General features: G+C 40.2%; 2 protein-coding genes across 2 annotated transcripts in view; one reads left to right on the forward strand and one right to left on the reverse strand.

Annotated features, from left to right (window-relative positions):
- Lrrk (Leucine-rich repeat kinase) overlaps positions 1-19396 on the forward strand; it is a 540691-nt gene that overhangs the window by 268342 nt on the left and 252953 nt on the right. The window contains exon 2 of the mRNA XM_080286185.1: positions 18760-18919. Coding sequence (XP_080142311.1) covers positions 18760-18919 — 160 coding nt within the window. The remainder of the gene's footprint in view (positions 1-18759; positions 18920-19396) is intronic.
- Phf5a (PHD finger protein 5a) lies at positions 1421-4094 on the reverse strand. Its single transcript, XM_080286196.1, has 2 exons — positions 3816-4094; positions 1421-2150 (listed from the first exon to the last, which is right to left on the reverse strand). The coding sequence occupies exons 1-2, from the start codon at positions 4006-4008 to the stop codon at positions 2011-2013; spliced, it is 333 nt and encodes a 110-aa protein (XP_080142322.1). The 5' UTR covers positions 4009-4094; the 3' UTR covers positions 1421-2010.

Genomic DNA, 19396 nt, shown 5'->3' on the forward strand with positions numbered 1-19396 from the left:
GTTGCTGAGTTGTAATAAGGGATTATAGTAATATAGTCAGCACTTACATAACGTGGGAATATTGTACCCTGAAGCTCCAGCCTTATGAGAATTCCGCATTATAGGGTCATATGTTTGCATGTTAAAGGGTTTCGTGGTACCTAAGCCAGCTCAAAGTTCACCTTTTGGGGCAATTTTCAGTTTTTTCTTCTCTCCAGGACATTTACCCACCTAATAACGACTTCATTACATACAAACGCTGGAGGATTCCTCGCCTTGAATGGATGTCATTGTGGGCTTGATGAAGGGAGGTGGAGTGGGGTTCCATGGTCAAAAATAGAGCAAAGATCACACAGTGCATGTGTGCAGTCAGGGCAAGGGGAGAGGGTACAGTAGGCTCAACTGGAGCAGGAATGCTCAGTGGACAGTGACGACACCCCACGCAGGCATGTGATAGCAATACATACATCATAGGCTGATGCAACCCGCGCTATGACTATTACTGGCTGCGTTGTGTCTGTTCTCACTGCATTATGACCCTAGTTTGTCGCATTATGACTGTTTGAACCATAATTTAGGGCCTCTGGCAGCGTTGTTTCTATCGTCGCCGTGTAGTATGGTGTTAATAAAAATGGGCAGCTTCCTTCTCCCATATAATGTCTGTCATTTTTGCGGACTAAATTTGGACATAAAATTTGCCTCCTATGTTATGAGAGTTTTGTGCTATAGGATCGTGCGTCATGTGAGCACTGACTTTACTGTCCTAGTCATGAAGAAGTGCTATGACAGGAATGTGAAATAAGCTGCAAAAGGGCAATTTTATGGGCCAAGTTAGTGTAAAATGAGTATAGTTTTCATTAACAGTACTAGAATATGATATTGTAGTCACTTATTTTCAAGCATGTGTTTGAACTCCTACTTGGGGGGGTGAACCTTGGATTTATCACACTTTTGGCATTATTGAATCAGGCTTCCCCCCCAGTTAGTTTGATGTAGCAAGGATCTACTTATGTGGCTGCCATTACTGTATTTGTATAGCTCTCATAAGGAACATTATAACGCTGTAATACACCACCATCCAACTATTGTTTTTCCTTTTATTGTAACAGATTGTGAATTTTCCCTAAAACCAGGTGTGGGGTCAATTCATTTTTGACAGTTCGATTCAGTTCCAGTTCAGAATAAAATTTGAATTAATCATTTCCAATTCAGTTCTTTCTGTAAAAAAGGAACTTTCAGTTCCAGTTCAGTTCCATTCATTATGGTCGATATTTCATTCAGTTAAAATGTTTTCAATTCAGAATCAATTTTAATGTACCCGATATATACCATTAATCTAACGGAAAGAAATAAAAATGAGATTTCAGATTATTTTTAACTTTTTTGGTGATAGCAAACTGTATACATTACTGTTTATTTGAGTATACTGTAAGATAATTATTGTACAATAATGAATTCGCATGTTAAAATATAAAATATTATTTTATCAGTTGAGTCATCAACTCGTATCAATTCGTTTATGTCAATTCCAGTAGTTGTTGTTTTTTTTATCAATTCCAGTTCAATTCATAATTGAACCCAGCCCTGCTTGAAACATAACTGAAGTTAATTTTATCATAGTTTAAGCTGTCTTGTAAATAATATTAATTAGGTGCAGAGGTAATAATGGCTTGACATTTACCCAGACTTGACTTTACTAAAGTTAATTTTATCATAGTTTAAGATGTCTTGTAGATAATATTAACAAAGTACAGAGCAAATAATGAGATTATATGTATCCAGATTCGTATTTTAATAGGGGCTTAGTATGTCTTTGATTTATGTTAGACAAGTTCACAAGTTGTGTAGAATTACATACCAGATGTGGGATACTGATAGAAGTATGAAAACTTAAACTTTAATTTCCTTAAAATACAGTAATTGAAATATTAACCGTACAAATCTGTCATACATATGCAATTCCTCAAAACACATATATGAAAAGCAGACACAGTTATTCTCATCATGATACACATATTGTATAATAAAAACTCATCTCTTCTTAAAGCCATACTTCTTTCTTTCATAGAACAGATCAGTCTTGGATGACCCCAGGTTTACAATCTTTGGACATCCATCTCGATCCTTCTCCAGAACTGTGCACTCCTTACAGTAGTATGCATCAGACACACCTGGAAAAAAAGAAAAAAATAAGTCCTTGTATATGAAATATGCAAGATCTGAACTTTCAATTTATGGCCTACATATGCAGTTTAAATATAGTATACTGTATACAGCAGACCTTCGCTGTAATGGACTAACTGGGGGAAGGCCAGGTTCATTAAAGCCAAAGGTCTGTTAGGGTATATCCAGGCCCTCCCCCCCCACTGGGATTTCAAGCATATATGAAAATAAATGAGTACAGTAGCATATTCTTGTTCTAAAAATGTATTCTAAACCCTTTTTGCACAAACTTGGCCCATAATTTTGCCCTTTTGCACCTTATTTCACATCCTTGTCATAGCATTTCAAGACTGGTATACTGTAGTACAGTATTACTACTAGTATGGCCTGTTATTACAATTCAGCAATAATGATGGAGAGGGGGCACTTTCAGCCCACACTGGAGTAAATGGGGTAGGAAACACATGTATTGCGGTCCATTTAGCAGTTTGTTATAGCTGACGAAAAGTTCAGTGACCCTCGTGGCATCTGTTACATCAGATATCCGCTATATCATTGGTAATTATAGCAATTGTCTACTGTATGCTGAATACCAGTACCTATGCTGAACCTATATAGCCTAAGTTAGCTACATAAGAGAGCAGAACCACCAAAGCATAACAGAAATAAAAATTATTTATAATGCCTCAAGAATATACCTATAGCTACCTGGACTTCATTTTACAAACTCTACCTATGGGAGAATGGGTTTCAAATGTAATCAAAGGGGAACTGAGCACTAGTTGAAATACAACAAAATTCAAACAAACCAAACTGCAGGAGAGCTCCCATTAACAAATTATGAAAATTTTGACAGGGATTATTTTTCAGTTGTAAATTCATTTACGACACCCAGATTATGCAGAAATATAATTTACATTACTAATGTTTGCACAATTCATTCATGACACCCAAATTCTGAGTTACGTGCTAATCAAGAGCACGAAGTTATGTATGTTGACATCACCAGTGGCATCCTACAGAGGGCAGTGGGTCAGTTTGGACTGAAAACAATTTTGTTCACAAGCTGTTCAGGTTAGGTTAGGTCATATTGTTAGGTTAATAAGGATGAACAATTAGTGACGGATTTACTATGGAGCCGAAACAACCTAAAGGTCCAACATGGCAGGTGGCCACATACCATGGTTTAGTGTGTAAAACTGTTGGTTTTATTGCTGATATCTTCAAAAATGTGCCCTTTTGCAGTTTTTTATAGCCATCACAATGATTATAGTTTGAGAAATTCTTAAATTTTATGCATGGGAGTCCCCTTGCAATTTCACCAAAAATTCTGAATGTTATTCTGGCCCTTGAGCTTCAGCACTTCTGGTTCTTGTGTACGAAAATTTTTCACACAGTATAAAGTCAACCCACATTAGCATTCATACTACACCAATGCATCTGGATTGCAGACTTAGAAATCTGATTAAACAGTTGTGCCAAACAACAGTTTTAAGCATTACAGACTGCAGCAAATGAAATTACCACAGCATTAACAGATTGCAAGGGGAAATTACCACTGACGTTTAAGGTACCGTTAGCAGTTGCATGTTTACAACACTCTTCACTGTTAATGACTTGGATACCCAGCTTCAGAACTACATTCTCCGCGGTATACATGACATAAAGAGTACCTGGGCCTCCACAAATCACACAACGCCCTTGGTAGGAGCCGTAGTTACACTCATCACAGATTCGCACCAGGGTACAGGGGCGCACGTAGGAGTCACAGATCACACACTTCCCATCACATTTCTCACACAAGCGTCCTATAGCTACTCCCGGCTGTTTTCTGCAAAAGATCAAATCAGGGTGATGCTTTGCCATGCCCTCTACTAGTCTTTAAATTATCTTCTGTGGGTGTACTTAGGCCAAGCTTGGTTCACGGACTACCAGATCGAACGTTTGTTGTCATCTGGCCAGTGTCTGCTGCCAACACCCCGGCCACACGCAGATCCACACAGCAGGGCGGGGCAGCGCGCGCACACCCGCGCAGTTTGAAAATTAATTTCTCTCTCTCTCTCTCTCTCTCTCTCTCTCTCTCTCTCTCTCTCTCTCTCTCCTTCCTAATGCACACACACACACACACACACACACACGGTCTACATCACATCATATCCATCATCCCACTATTGAGGATGCTGATTAACTCATCTGCTTCCTTGGACTAATGACTAAATAATTTTACAGAACAGTTCCAAGATTTTTTTGTCTTACTTTCCTGCTTGGGTGCCCTACTTTCGAGTACAATAACTATTTAATGCAGTAAATCACTCATTGCAGTTTTGAAGCAAATATAGGATACAGTAACAACGCAACTTGCTTTATCTACTGGTACAGTAAAATGCTATCAAAGCTCAAGGCTCAGAAAGTTGATAGTGGAGAAGATAGTCACAATGAAGTGTGATAAGTTCGTTATGCAGGTGTATGAGAACTGTCATACTCTTGATTGTGGTGACATTATTAGAGAAACAAGTGATGCCAAATAGACACCAGTGCAGGTGTCAATTTTGCATTATCAGTACTAAACTCTTTGTTACCAGAGTGTTGGTGTGAGTTTCGACATGATCCTTGTGTAATGCCACTAAAATTTGGGTTTGATGATTGAAGATGGAGATTTATTGGACCCTGAAACTGACTCTCTGATTTTCACTGCAGCTTTCATAGCCATCAAACTGTGTAATGTTGACCATTCAGTTTTTTAGTTTTACGCTTCTTGTGTTCATCTGTCAAATCACCTAATTATAAACTAACCTGTACAGCAAGTACAGGTATAGTAGAATGCTGTAAGACTGCCAAATACATGATATTATGATCATTGCTTGCTATCTGTCTATATTCATGTGTCATTTTTCCTGTATCCTCCCTCTGTAGAATACAGTTTTTTTTTTTTTTTTTTTTTTTTTTTTTTTTTTTTTTTTACCGTATCATTAATGACATGGAGGTGATTTGTTCATGGCCACTCCTGTAAGGTACCTGCTATAGCTAGATTGTTGTTGATCAACCTCAGTCTGTTTGACTGAACAGACCCAACAACATTATCATTATATGTGTGGGTGTATATGTTCTGGGACAGTGGTGTGATCTCCAGAGACCTACATTTTTGTTATGCACCAGTGCAGTAGGTAGGATCATTACATGCTACCCCTCATTCATCCTAGCATTTTGGTACTGTTGCCAATCATATTTTATTAGAGTAGGAAATTTCTTATAGAGCAGTTATTGGCAACAATAAAGATGTTTTTATGGCATGTCAGTCTGCTTCTGGAGGAGTGCTGAAACATAACACAAAATGTATGCAAAATCTTCTTTTTACATACTGAACTTTGTACTGTACAGTATGCGAGATATTAGAATAACCAGTGCAGTACAGTATAATGGCCTGCCAACCACATGTACAGTTCAGGGGACTCTGATATTGTTATCCCAATTACCATTACAGTATACTGTACCTGTAGTTGAAATTCCACCTGTATAGACGTGCTTTGCTGTACAGGTTTGCCGTATTCTTGCTATGGTTCTGTAGACTAATCATTGTCATCTCCAATGCCTTGCTTCTTCCTGGGGACCCCCAAAGAGGGGATGGCTGTTACAGTTACACCTCTAGGCTACTTTATCCTGATATACTTCACGCACTCTATCAGGGACTATTTTTCCTCTTACTTCACACTCATCATTATACTGCTATACTCCAGTCTCTTCATCCATATCACATAAGTTCTGCCTCAGCAAGCACCACATTTGAGGCGTTACATGTAGAAAGGGTCCAACACGCCACAAGTAAAGTTTGCCAGAAAATGCACTCAAAGTTCGGCAATATTCACATGAGTATAACTCAGCTAATTGATGGGCTAGCGCCTTCATTTTTTTTTTAAATTGAAGCTTGATATGTCTACTTTTTGACTATGACAATGCTTTATTGGTTATTAGTTTAGAAATTTTTGTTTATTATTATTAATGATAATAATGCAATCAGAAAATTAAATCCTGGTTGGATGGTGAGGATATGGAGAATGTGAGTGCATTCAAGTACTTGGATAGTGTGATGAGTAAGGATGGAACTTTGGGGGATGAAGTGTGTGAAAGGGTACAGCAGGGAAGGAAGGTTGTTGGTACACTGAAAGCAGTTATGAGAAATAGGGAGGTGAGTATGGAAGTTAAGAAGTCACTGCATGATAGTATTGTGATCCCTACCCTGACGTATGGAAGCGAGGCATGGACCTTTCAAGAGGGGAACAAGTCAAGAGTGAGAGCAGTGGAAATGAATTACTTGAGAGGAGCATGTGGAGTAACGTGGAGGGACAGGTTGACGAATGAAGAAGTGAAGGAACGCTGTGGGATGGATGTGGATGTGGTTGAGAAGATTAGGAGAAATACACTGAGGTGGTTTGGACATGTGAAGAGAATGGAGAATGAAAGACTGACTAAGAGGGTGTATGTAGGTGAGGTGGTGGGAGGGAGAGGGAGAGGTAGACCGAGGATGAGGTGGAGGGATGGAGTTGAGAGGTATATGAGGGAGGGGGGGGTGAGTTGGGGGGAGGGTAGTCAAATGGTGGGTGACAGAGCGACTTGGAGGCGTTTTGTCTGCGGCCACCCTTTGCGGGATTAAGGTGTCGGGCTATAGATAGATAGATAGATAGATAGTTTTTTTCTGCTATTACTGAACTATGAGTGCATTTTCTGGCACAATATTGGTTCAAGAATGGTGGTACATGTTAATATGCATATTAATGATAGTGTAAATAACAATAATAATAATAATATTAATAATAATAATGATAATAATTATGGTAATTATTATTGACAATGAAGATGCTAAAATGGAACCCTGAGTGCATTTTCTGGTACAATATTGGATGAAGAATGGTGTTACATGTTAATAACCATGCTAACACTGGTGTAAAACATAGTAATATTATTATTATTTATAATAATGATGATAATGGTATTATTATCGAAGATGAAGATGCTGTTATGGAACCTTCAGTGCTGATGATGATGAAGCTGTATAATCCGTCTGTATGTTACTGTCAGTCCAGTCATTATTACTGTTTTTATGCTTTGACAGCCACTCTGTTTAATGAATAATAATAATAACTGTAATATAGTTAATAATAATAAAGATATTATTATTGAAGATGATGATGATGATGATGATGATGAACTTTTATAACCCATCTGACCCCCATCTGGAAGTGACATAACCTCCCCACCACCTCCTACTCAACCCATCCCACCACACATCTCACTCACTTGACGGAATAGGCTAGTGTACCCTTCCTACATGCAGGCTGCCCGGGCCGATGGTGGTGGCGGTTGATACGGCTCATTTGTAGTTTTTTTTTCACCGGACTGTAACCCTTACTTCGAGTATAGAAACTGGCTTTAAACCACTGACAGTGCATAAAGGAAGAGTTGTACTGTGGTTTTTTGCAATAAAACGGTTTTGAACATAGGCGGCGCTTTGGACCCTTTCTACAGGTAACCCCTCATTTGATCTTAGTTTCACAAGCTTTCTGTGGCATGCTTTTTATGCATTTTCCTTGTATATGCCCATACCATTTCAATGTAAACTACTGCACATTAAAAATCTGGTGGAGCAAGTTAGTGAGTCCATCATTTACCCCTTTTTTGTCAAATAATTTAGTAAGTTGTATGGTAGCATGCTTATTTTTTAATTTAGCAAATGATATGATAGCATGCTTAAACTACTCCCTATTTTCTTCTTAATTGTGAGGAATATAATTTGGAAGGTTATGCCAACTTTTTTTTTTTTTTTTCCCAGTATCAAGAATAATTTTTTAATGTGTATGCCAAAAATGTTCAAAAAGCCACCTACGAGTACCATATGGTCCTGTGAGGTCTGTTCCCAAATGAATTTTTCCAATAAGTTAATGAGTTTGCTTGATGTGATTTTATAATACCTGTTGTATTTCTTGGTTCCCTGAATTGTGCAAGGGTTGATCTGACTGTTTTCTTTAGAATCTGTTTTTCTTATACTGTATTATGATATACTACAATTTGCAGGAGACTGGTTTCCTCTGATGTATATAGTGCCTTATAGTTCCAACTGTTTGTAGTTGCTGCTGTTGCTCTATTGTACCTTAACTATAGATATCCAACCACTTCTACAAGGCTTTCCTTAAGGTCTTTTGTAGTATTTTTGTTGAAAGAGTATCAGTGATGCACAAGTGATTCACATCTGAATAAGTATGTAATATAAGGTAGGATTGCAATAAAACAGGATATTACATTACTGTACTTTATGTTTAGAGAATATTGTATCTTTCCATGTATTGCAGTCTAGAGCTTCTTCCTTACATATTTTCTTATCCTGAAGGTCTTCATGCAAAACTTCATCCCATGTCTTTCTTGGTCAGCTTCTAGGCATTCTTTCCATCATGTTCATATCTGTGACTTTCCTCAACTAGTCACTTACTCTTTCCTCTCAACATGTCCAGATCATCTAAACATACCATTTACATTACTGCTGTAATATCTCATATGTCCTATCTTACAGTACATTGGTCTCAGTTCTGTTGCTTAGTGATATCCTGCTCATCCATATCAACTCTTTCATTTCTTTGCCGTCCAGTCTGCTTGTATCCTCATCTCACAGAGTTCAAGCCTCTGTCATAACAGCATAACGCTTCTTACATATGCTTTGTAAGAGAGAATATAAAGTGGACATTTCTGTTGTTGTAGTACAGTATGGGTTTAGAGGAAAGTACTGGTTATACTGTAATCTAGTGTAGTGCATTTTTTTTCTCTGGGCTTAAATGGAGTGCATAGGTACAGCTAGGAGTGACTTTGAACAGTGGTGTACCGAGGGGGGGGGGCATGTGGCCATCGCCCCCCCCCCCAACCTTTTGCAGATACAATATATAGTGTATATATATATATATATATATATATATATTTGTCATACTGCCCAGTATTCTACTCTGCTGTCTATTCTGCGGAAATTTTTATAAAACTATGCAACATCAACATTCATAAACTATATTTAATGAAAATAATATGGAAATGAATATTATGAAAACATTCAGACACTGTATCTGTGTTTTATAATGATAGAATACATCATAGACCGAATCCAGCTTAAATACCCTGTAATGCATACCTGAATAAACTGCTTATGTATTATACTCAATGGTGTCTCAGAAATGACAGCTTTCTGATTTTCTCCACTGGGTGCTCTGAGAACTGCTCATCAGCTTCATCTGTTTCAACTGAATTATCAGCAAGATAATTATGTTGGATATGACTTGCCTTTAACTGTTTGTAATTGAGACTAATACAGAGATTAAATTATCATAATTTTTTGTATGTTACTGTTAATAGCTTATTACAGTTGTAAAGTTGTTTGATCGAAATGTGAGCTTTTGAATTTTAGTAGTATAAGGGTATCGGAGAGGCTGAATCATAACTCAGTGGCACAGAGTACTTAAAAATGACTTTAGAATATGCTATATTTATGTCGTATACCCATTCCATATGGCCTCAAAATGATCATACCAAAATGCAAAATTTTCTTTGGGGGGGGGAGGGGGAACCTTGCAGCACTCCCCCAAACCCCCCAGCTGTGCGGGCTCGCTGCGTTCACCAAAGTCATAGGCTGCACAGTTAAAAAGATAAGAAAAAAGGCCCCCCCTTCCTTTTCAACATTCTGGGTACGTCACTGACTTTGAAAGATATCACCTGCCTGTGGAGATTCAGGATGAATGTTGTGTCAGTGTGGTGTGTAACTGTTGATAATATGTTGTAGTGAGGTGGGGGTCATTCAAAGGCTTTCTGTTCATTTTTGTTTCCTTGTGGCTGGGGGGGGTAAAGTAAGGCTGTATACTTCTGCTGCCATATTAGTGATGCTTGTTCCAGTATTGTTTTCATTTTGAAAGATCAGTACAGTACGTTATGTCTATATGATAATTTTTTCATAGGATGAGGACTGTAATACCAATTGTATTAAGTGCAGCACAGTTTTGGGACATACAGTATTTTCAAGGCGGGTTCATTTTGCAGCATTATACATTTTCTGTTTTATAAGGATTTTAATATGGTAGCTAATCTCAGTCCTTTATCGGATATGGTAGTTGGCCTCATATGCACTAACCCCTTTAATAAAGTTGAGGTCAGTGTATTAAAGTCTTGCCTTCACCAAGGGTATAATGTACACTGCACTTGTATTAGGATAGATTTTTTTTAACTGGAAGGTTAGAGATAGCTTTCATTAATCCTTCCATTACTAGTGCAGTCTCCTAAGCCAAGCAAGTATCTGTTACTGTCATAACATGATTGGAATATAAAAAAAAACATCACCCTCTCAAAGGGGTAAGTTCATGGGCGAGTATAAGGAGTAGTTGCAAGGAGAGTGGAAAGGTTACAAGAGGATGAGAAAAAGGCAGAGTATAAGAGAGAAGTGGAGGAACGATTGGGCAAATATGAATTGGAGCAGATGGGAGACGTGGAAGGTGTGTGTAAGATATTTACAGAAGAAATATGTGCAGCATGTGATGTGGTGTGTGGAAGGAAGAGAAGACGGAGGGGGGTGCAAGGAACAGCGTGGTGGACTGAAGAGGTGAAACAGGCTGTGGCACAAAAGAAGAAAGCATACAATGAATGGATGAGAAATAGGGGCGTGGAAGAAGTTGAGAGGCAGAAGAGAGAGTTATATATGGAAAGGAAGAGAGAGGTGAAAAGATTAGTAAGAGAGAGTAAGAAGAGAGTGGATGAGGAATTTGGAAGGAATTTGAGTGTAAAGTGGAGGGACTGTAAGAAAATGTTCTGGAGAGAAGTGAAAAGAGTAAGACAGGGTGGAAGTGAAGTTAGCAGGGGAGTGAAAGATAAACATGGTAGATTACTAGTGGAGAAGGGAGAAAAAGTGAGCAGATGGAGAGAACACTTTAAGGAATTGTTGAACGTAGAGGATGGAAGTAATGCGAGAGTATAAGTGGCTGGGGAATGGCTGGGAGAAGGAGGGAGGTGAGAAGACAGGTAGAAATCAGTAGGATAGAGATTGTGGAAGCAATGAAGAAAGTTAAATCGGGGAAAGCCCCAGGAATTGATGGAGTGTGTGGTGAGATGCTGAAGCATGGGGGAGAGATAGTAGTAGAATGGATGTGGAAGATGTGCAGATTGGCCTGGGAGGAAGGTAGAGTCCCGGAGGATTGGAAGTCAGGTATAATTATTCCCTTGTACAAAGGAAAAGGGGAAAAAGAAGTGTGTGGTAATCATAGGGGCATTTGTCTTCTTAGTATAATAGGAAAAGTGTATGGTAGGATACTTATAGACAGAGTTAGAGAAAGAACAGAGAAATTAGTTGGAGAAGAACAGGGAGGCTTTAGGAAGGGAAGAGGTTGTGTAGATCAGATATTCATTCTTAGATCTTTAGTGGAAAAGTTTCTAGAGAAGGGAAAGAAGTTGTATGCGGCTTTCATGGATTTGGAGAAAGCATATGACAGGGTGGATAGACAAGGATTGTGGAAAGTGTTAAGAATATATGGAGTAGATGGGAAGTTGTTGAATGCTGTGAAGAGTATGTATGATGGTGCTAAGGCTGCAGTGCGTGTGGATGGTGAACTAAGTGAATTTTTCTCTTTGAAAGTTGGTTTGAAACAGGGATGTGTCATGTCTCCATGGTTGTTCAATCTGTACATGGATGGGGTAATAAAAGAGGTACAAGGTAGGGTAGTGGATGTTGGAGTGGCCCTGGTGAGAGAGAGAATAGTGTTTGGAAACTCCCTGTACTGTTGTTTGCAGATGATACTGTGTTGTTGAGTGAAGATGAAGGGGAGCTACAAGGTTTGGTGGATGAGTTTGAGAGAGTGTGTAAGAAACGGAACCTAAAGGTGAATGTAGGGAAGAGTAAAGTGATGGTCTTTGAGAGAGGTGAAGTCAGTGAATGTATAGCGAGGTTGGATGGTGAGGAATTGGAAAATGTGAGTACGTTTAAGTATTTGGGTAGTGTGATGAGTAAGGATGGAGGTTTGGAGGGTGAAGTGCTTGAAAGGGTACAGCAGGGAAGAAAGGTTGCTGGTTCCTTGAAAGCAGTGATAAGAAACAGGGAAGTGAGCATGGAAGTAAAAAAGTTACTACATGACAGTATTGTGATACCAACTCTAACGTACGGAAGTGAAGCTTGGACGTTGTTGGAAGGACACAAGTCAAGAGTGAGAGCAGTGGAAATGAGTTATTTAAGAGGAGCTTGTGGAGTCACGTGGAGAGACAGGCTGACGAATGAGGATATAAAGGAGCGTTGTGGTGTTGATGTGGTTGTGATAGGAAGCGTTGTGAGGAACACACTGAGGTGGTTTGGCCATGTGGAGAGGATGGAGGGTGAAAGACTGACGAAGAGAGTGTATGTGAGTGAGGTGGAGGGTGGAAGAGGGAGGGGGAGACCGAGGATGAGATGGAGGGATGGGGTGGAGAGGTATATGAGAGAGGGGGGTGTGAGTTGGGAGCAGGGTAGTGAAATGGCGGGGGACAGGGCGACTTGGAGGCGATTTGTTTGTGGCCACCCCAAACGGGATTGAGGCGTCTGGCAATAGATAGATAGATAGCGTGTGCGTGTGAACATTTACACTAATATGTACTATACAGTAAAGCCCCAAGTTTTGCGCCTAATTGGTTCCGTGAAAAGCACGGCGAACCATGAAACCGCTAAAGTTTGGGCATTGATCTTATGGGAAATGGACTATAGTATCCCTCACCTAAATGTGCGGCTGTGGTGTGTCCCGCACCTGTGTACAGTGTTGCCATGTTTTTTATACCGTTATCTCTCTCTCTCTCTCTCTCTCTCTCTCCTGGTGGGAGATGTGAGCCACCCTGAGTACTTTTGATTCTTTTATAAGTTGATTATAATTGTGCTTTCATTTGTTACTTTGGTTTTGTTATATTTAGTGATATTTATCATTTTTTGTATAAGGCGACAGATGACCCGTCGGTTAAGGCCACCGACTGGGTGTGGAAGTGTTGCCGCTCACGAGTGAATAATGTTTTTTTTTTTACTTCGGTATTGGCATATGCCTACTATTTTGTCCTACATATTAGCTTATGATTATAAATGTGATTATTCCTCGCCCTTAAAATTACGGTAAAAGCCAGTAAATGTGAGCATTTTTCCCTAGCAACACCTGTACAAGCTATGCTTGGGTCTATGGAGGTACTTACTTTACCTTAGGCCAGACTGAGTGTGTCAGTGTTGCCACTCAAAAGAATTATATGAATTATTTCATTTACTTTGGATATTGGCATATTTCTTCTCTTTTCAGGCTCATTATCTTATATCTACAACTGTGATATTATTACCCACCTAAAACTACGCTAAAAACCATTAAAAGTGACTACAATTTCTTTTAACAACACTGTACAATATGTATGTCATGTTTCTGTGTTACTGTATAAATATTTTATGCATAATAAGATTACTGTTGATTCATCCATCTAAATACACAAGTGTAAGTTTTATTCATCTGAATTTATCGTATTTGTGATGCCTTGTACATAAATAGCTTCCGTTTCACATCACAAGTTGGGGAAACGTGGCACCATTGTACACAGGTGCGGGACACACCACAGCCGCACATTTAGACGAGGGATACTATAATTGGTTCCCGGTCCCATGCCAACTCTCTCTAAAACCGATTTATGCCACGTAAAATTTACTGAGCACACCTGAAAAGAAACTAGTATTAATTCAGAGTACATTATAGGCTAGGAATATCACTTGGAAGAATGGAATGAGGTGCTTAACCTGCCACGTGCTGGCTATTTTTAGCCCTATGGGTCACCCCAGTGCCGGCCATTTTTCAACTTCTTCTTCTTCTTCTTCTTCTTTTTTTTTTTTTTTTTTTTTTTTTTTGCTAAAGTGATAGATTTTGATGTTGAAACAACAAATTTTTCAATTAAAATGCCCACCGAGGCTCGGAATTGAGTATTATTGAGTCCTGCATACTCGTGTACAGGTATAGCCACTCTCACGCTCACCACGTACCTGAGAGAAAGCCGTTTTCTGTGTAAGGTATACTCAGGTATTTATGCTGGGAAGGTATAGCAATGTTCAGTACTCTTTTCTGATTACTTATTACTTAAGCATCTATCATAATTTGCATGTCTTTCTCACTGTGAATGCATTATCTTACACTTACTTGAAGATAGGTACAACCTGACTTCATTACGTACAGTCCTTGCACTTACAAGGAGGTATTTACAACTTGACCTCACTGTATAGTCCTTACACTTACAAGAAAATATTTACATCTTACACTTACATGAAAATATTTACAAAATGCCTTCACTATGTACAGCACTGGGTGAGGCACACAGGCAGCACGAGCGTGAGAGAGGGAGTGAGTGAGTGTATGGCCTTGACAGCCTGGGGGATGGTAGAGGAACAGTTACCTTACATGCCTGCCAATTTTTACCCGCGAATCTTGAAAAATGCGGTCACAGTGAAGTTTTTCATTTTAAACTGTTTTAAAACGGGACTGGCACTTGCCGCAGAATTATGTCAAACCGTTTTAAAATGGCACTGGCACGCGGCGGTTTAATGGAAGGGATGGGGGTCTCATTTCCGAGGCAGGTGGTGAGGTTACTGCACCCTACCAGCTCTGGCACCTTTACTCTTCTCTGCCTCTGCCTTTCCATGCAACACATCCATCCTGTGCTGCATCTCTTCTGTCTGCTGCTCCTGCACAAACCCAGAGAACTCTTCATCCTCGAGCAGGTCCATAATGGCATCTTCACTGGGTTGTGCTCCATGCTTAGCCGCCCCTGCTGCTTGCACTGGGCCTTTCACCTCTTCCACTTCCCGGGGTCTGCTGAGGTAGCGGGTCATCAGAGCTTTCTGTCTTGCATTCACCTTCTCATTGAACACAGTGTTTATCACCTCTACTAATGTAGAAACATGACACAGGCACTCATGCATGCTGGTAAACTCTGTTAGATTGACATCCTTCTGCAAATTATCAAGAGTGAGCAGCCATGATGAAAGTGATGACGTTGTTGGAGTTTTGTTGTCTTCTTTTGGCAGCTTTTCTGGCTGCTGTAACTCCATATCATCCACCTCCAACTCCAACATATCCGCAACAGACACTACTGGTGTGTGGCTGATCAGGTACTCCAATTCGTTGTCGGTTACGTCCTCAAACCTGGGAAGTGGAATCCGCTGCACTGCCTTGAGCATGTCTGCCAACAGCACCTCATGTGCCTGCCTGCCAGGCTGATGTTGTATGAGAGCAAGCAGCAACAGAATCCAATCATGGAGAAGAGTGGCTGGGGTTAGGGATTACCAGGCAGCGATGAACATCTCCACTGCTCATTGAATATTAAACCTCCTCCAAAACTTCTTCACAGACAGAACTTCCAGGCTGGCAGAAGATGTTGACAGGATATGGTCATCTGGCTCACTGTCTCTTCCCTGCACAGCATCAACATTCTCCTCCTCAGTGCGCCTCAGCTCCTCCAAGGAGTCCGTCTCAGCCAGCATCCTGTCGTTAGCGTTGCGGCAGTAAATTAGCTTTTTGTTGCCAGTGACCTCCTGCTTCATTGGTTGGACTTTGGAGGTGGTGTTGGTAGGTTAGAACACCACTTCCACTGAGGAATGCCGTCTCACCAGGAACCATACGTGACCAGGTGCATTATCCATGAACAGGATAACTTTGAAATCCAGGTTCTTGACGTGGCAGTTGTGTCAGGCTTCGGGGATGAAATGATGGTCTAACCAGTCGAGACACCTGGGAAGTCATGTACCCCTTGGAGTTAGCATCCCAGATGTAACCAGGAAGTCAGTCCACGTTCACGTGTCTGTAGGGATGAGGCTGCTTTGAGTGGCAAATGACGAGGGGGATTCAACTGGTGTATACTGGAAGCATTGGCAGTCAGGAGGGCAGTGAAACGATCTTTTGTTATTTTTACCCCCCAGCCTGCTTCTCCGATGCTGATATGAAAGTGGACCTTGGCAACCACTTCCAGTACACACCTGTCTTGTCACAGTTGCAGACTTGCTGCAGAGAATGGTTGCCGCCTGTGATCAACTTCTCCACCACCTCTAGCAATGCCCTGGCCACTTCCACATCGGCAGACTGAGCCTTGCCCTGGCATGCAACATGTTTCACCGTAGTTTTAGCCTTGAACCAGTGCAGCCAGCCCTTTTAAGCTGTGAAGTGAGGAGGCTCCTTGATTTAGTTTCATGGCAACTGCAACATAAGTGAGGCAGGCCTGGTTCTGTATCTCGGGGCCCAGAGACACTATAGTAGGACTCGCCTAAGTTTGCAGCTGTGGTGTGGCCCGCACCTGTGTACAATGGTGCCACGTTTCCCCAACTTGCGATGTGAAACAGAAGCTATTTATGTACAAGGCAACACAAATACGATAAATTCAGATGAATAAAACTTACACTTGTGTATTTTGATGGATGAATCAACAGTAATCTTATTATGCATAAAATATTTATACAGTAACACAGAAACATGGCATACATGTTGTACAGTGTTGCTAAAAGAAATTGTAGTCACTTTTAATGGTTTTTAGTGTAGTTTTAGGGTGGGCAATAAGTTATGGATATAAGATAATGAGCCTGAAAAAAGAAGAAATATGCCAATATCCAAAGTAAAAGAAATAATTCATATAATTCTTGTGAGTGGCAACACTGACACACCCAGTCTGGCCTAAGGTAAAGTACGTACCTCCATAGACCCAAGCATAGCTTGTACAGGTGTTGCTAGGGAAAAATGCTCACATTTACTGGCTTTTACCGTAATTTTAAGGGCGAGGAATAATCACATTTATAATCATAAGCTAATATGTAGGACAAAATAGTAGGCATATGCCAATACTGAAAAAAAAAAAAAAACATTATTCACTCGCGAGCGGCAACACTTCCACACCCAGTCGGTGGCCTTGATCTCAGGGGTGGTGTGGAAATGATGTCAGATTTACAATATATACAATATTATGTAAAAGAAAATATCCAAAATGTCTCTTGCAATAAAAGAGAGAGAGAGAGAGAGAGAGAGAGAGAGGCAGGCAGGAGAGGGGCAAGGTTGAATGCATTGTCGGCATGATGGGGGGGAGGGTGGTGGTGGAGGCATTGTCAGGCTGAGAGAGAGATGGAGGAAGGGGAAAGAGAATGAATGAATGAAAATCAATCACGGTACTGCAGTAACGGGTCATCTGTTGCCGTATACAAAAAATGATAAATATCATTAAATATAACAAAACCAGATTAACAAATGAAAGCACAATTATAAACAACTTATAAAAGAATCAAAAGTACTCAGGGTGGCTCACATCTCCCGCCAGGAGAGAGAGAGAGAGAAAGAGAAAGAAAGAGAGAGAGAGAGAGAGATAACGGTATAGAAAACGTGGCAACACTGTACACAGGTGCGGGCCACACCACAGCCGCAAACTTAGGCGAGTCCTACTATAACACCTTCCCAACACTGCCTGCAAAGCCACTTCACCAAAAAATGTTCCACCATAATCATGATCCTATTGTAGTCTGACATACAAGCAACTTGCCTAGCACCACCAGCGCTACCACCACCACCAAAGTACTTCTTTGCTAGCCTAAGGTTTGCTGCTAACTCGTCGTGCTTCTTCCTCCTGCTTCTCACTGTTGACTCAGGAATCTTAAACATTTTGCAAATTCCAGAATACTTAGCACCCTGGTCCATCTGTGCCACAGTTTTACTCTTCAAATCATTGTTATACACATGCTTCTTAACACGAACGCAGTAGTCACGTTTCACTTTCCCCATACCTTTCTTAGTTGGTGGATCCAATCTCTTACCATCTCCTTTCTCTCCCCGAGGACCTCCTTCCAAACCTCCAGAGCAGCAGGATGCCATAGCGCAAGAGTAAAATCAGGAACACAAGCAACAAGGCACAGAGAAAAAGGCACAGGGAGCAGGTATAAAACACAATGCATAGAGCATAGCTGGTCTTTGGCAATGGTGATGAACAAATGATGACCGCTTTCCGTGCAGCGGTTTGTTTATGTTTTCCCGTCGCGAACGGAGGGATTTTTACGCAAAACCTATCGTTTGGGAATACAGTACTATATTTGTGGGCCACTGCTAGCCATGAAACAGCAAATGAAGATGTCACAAAACTTGGGACTTTACAGTATGTGTTCTGTATTTAACCCTTTTATTGCTAAGGGTTTTTTTTTCAATGAAACAAAATTGTTTGGTGTTAGATTAAGTGATACAGGGTATATAAGTACGGTATGTCCATATATGAAAAGGAGCTGGTGGTAAATTATTTCAAAACTGTTTAACTATCTCACTGCTGTTCTGCTTGTGCACAGTACTAAAGAAATACTGTTCAGTACATCATGAATAACCCCTTTATTCCATGGTGTAAATTTCTCAGAGTAGAAACATTTTTTCATAAAAGATTTATTTAATGTAATGCAGTAGTTATAATACCCTGATACGAAAGCTTTTATATTGACGGTACAAGTCAGTTACTCTCTGTATGCAGTAATGTATACTTTACATGATTTTTGGTAAATGACATGCTACACTTTCTAAATATTGTTTGTTCATGCAATTAATGTTGTTTGTGTCCTGTCAGATGCCCGTGAGCTGGCCCGACAGGAGCTTCACTCAGCTCTTCGCGAGTCATGCAGTCGGGGTGATGTGTCCCGGGCTAGGGCCATCCTGCGGGACTTGGGTGCTGAAGCTCAGGTCATTATTAACTCAGCTCCAAATGGCTCCAACACACTCCTTTTCAAGTGAGTCAGTTTCTAGAGGTTAAGAGGAAAATTTAAGCTTTTTAGTATGAATTTAAATATAATTTAATGAAACATACTGAAGGAAGTGATGGATATGCCATATATGTAAAGCAGATGTAATGGAATACTGTAGTAAACACACCTTTGTCCCAGACTGTACTGTGATGATGCAGTATTATTTGCAGTTCTCATATGACTTATTTAAGAAGGTGGATGTGATAATTGACTGATTATATGGCAGAGAATGTGAAGTGTATCCAAGATGAAAAGCACCAGAAAAAAAAATGTGCAGATGCTTAGGCCTCTGAGGTAAAGGTATGATTCCAGGGGTTTGAATGTTGTGTGGATGAATATCTGGCCCAGTTCCCTGAGCTTGCTGTTGATATTTCTCCCTCTTTCAGATTTCTCTTTTCTTGTTTTCTGAATTGTGCATTACATCATCCATACATAGCAAAAGGAGGTCATGATGATGAAAAC

This window comes from Coenobita brevimanus, chromosome 14 (genome assembly GCF_032717465.1).
Source record: "Coenobita brevimanus isolate Jiangsu-jjx chromosome 14, ASM3271746v2, whole genome shotgun sequence".
Lineage (NCBI taxonomy): Eukaryota > Metazoa > Arthropoda > Malacostraca > Decapoda > Coenobitidae > Coenobita > Coenobita brevimanus.

Coding starts and splice junctions, on each gene's coding strand:
- Phf5a (XM_080286196.1), bottom strand. CDS start 4,008: ATGGCAAAGCATCACCCTGATTTGATCTTTTGCAGAAAACAGCCGGGA. Junction 2,151..3,815: donor TGTGATTTGTGGAGGCCCAG/GTACTCTTTATG, acceptor CTTTTTTTCCAG/GTGTGTCTGATGCATACTAC.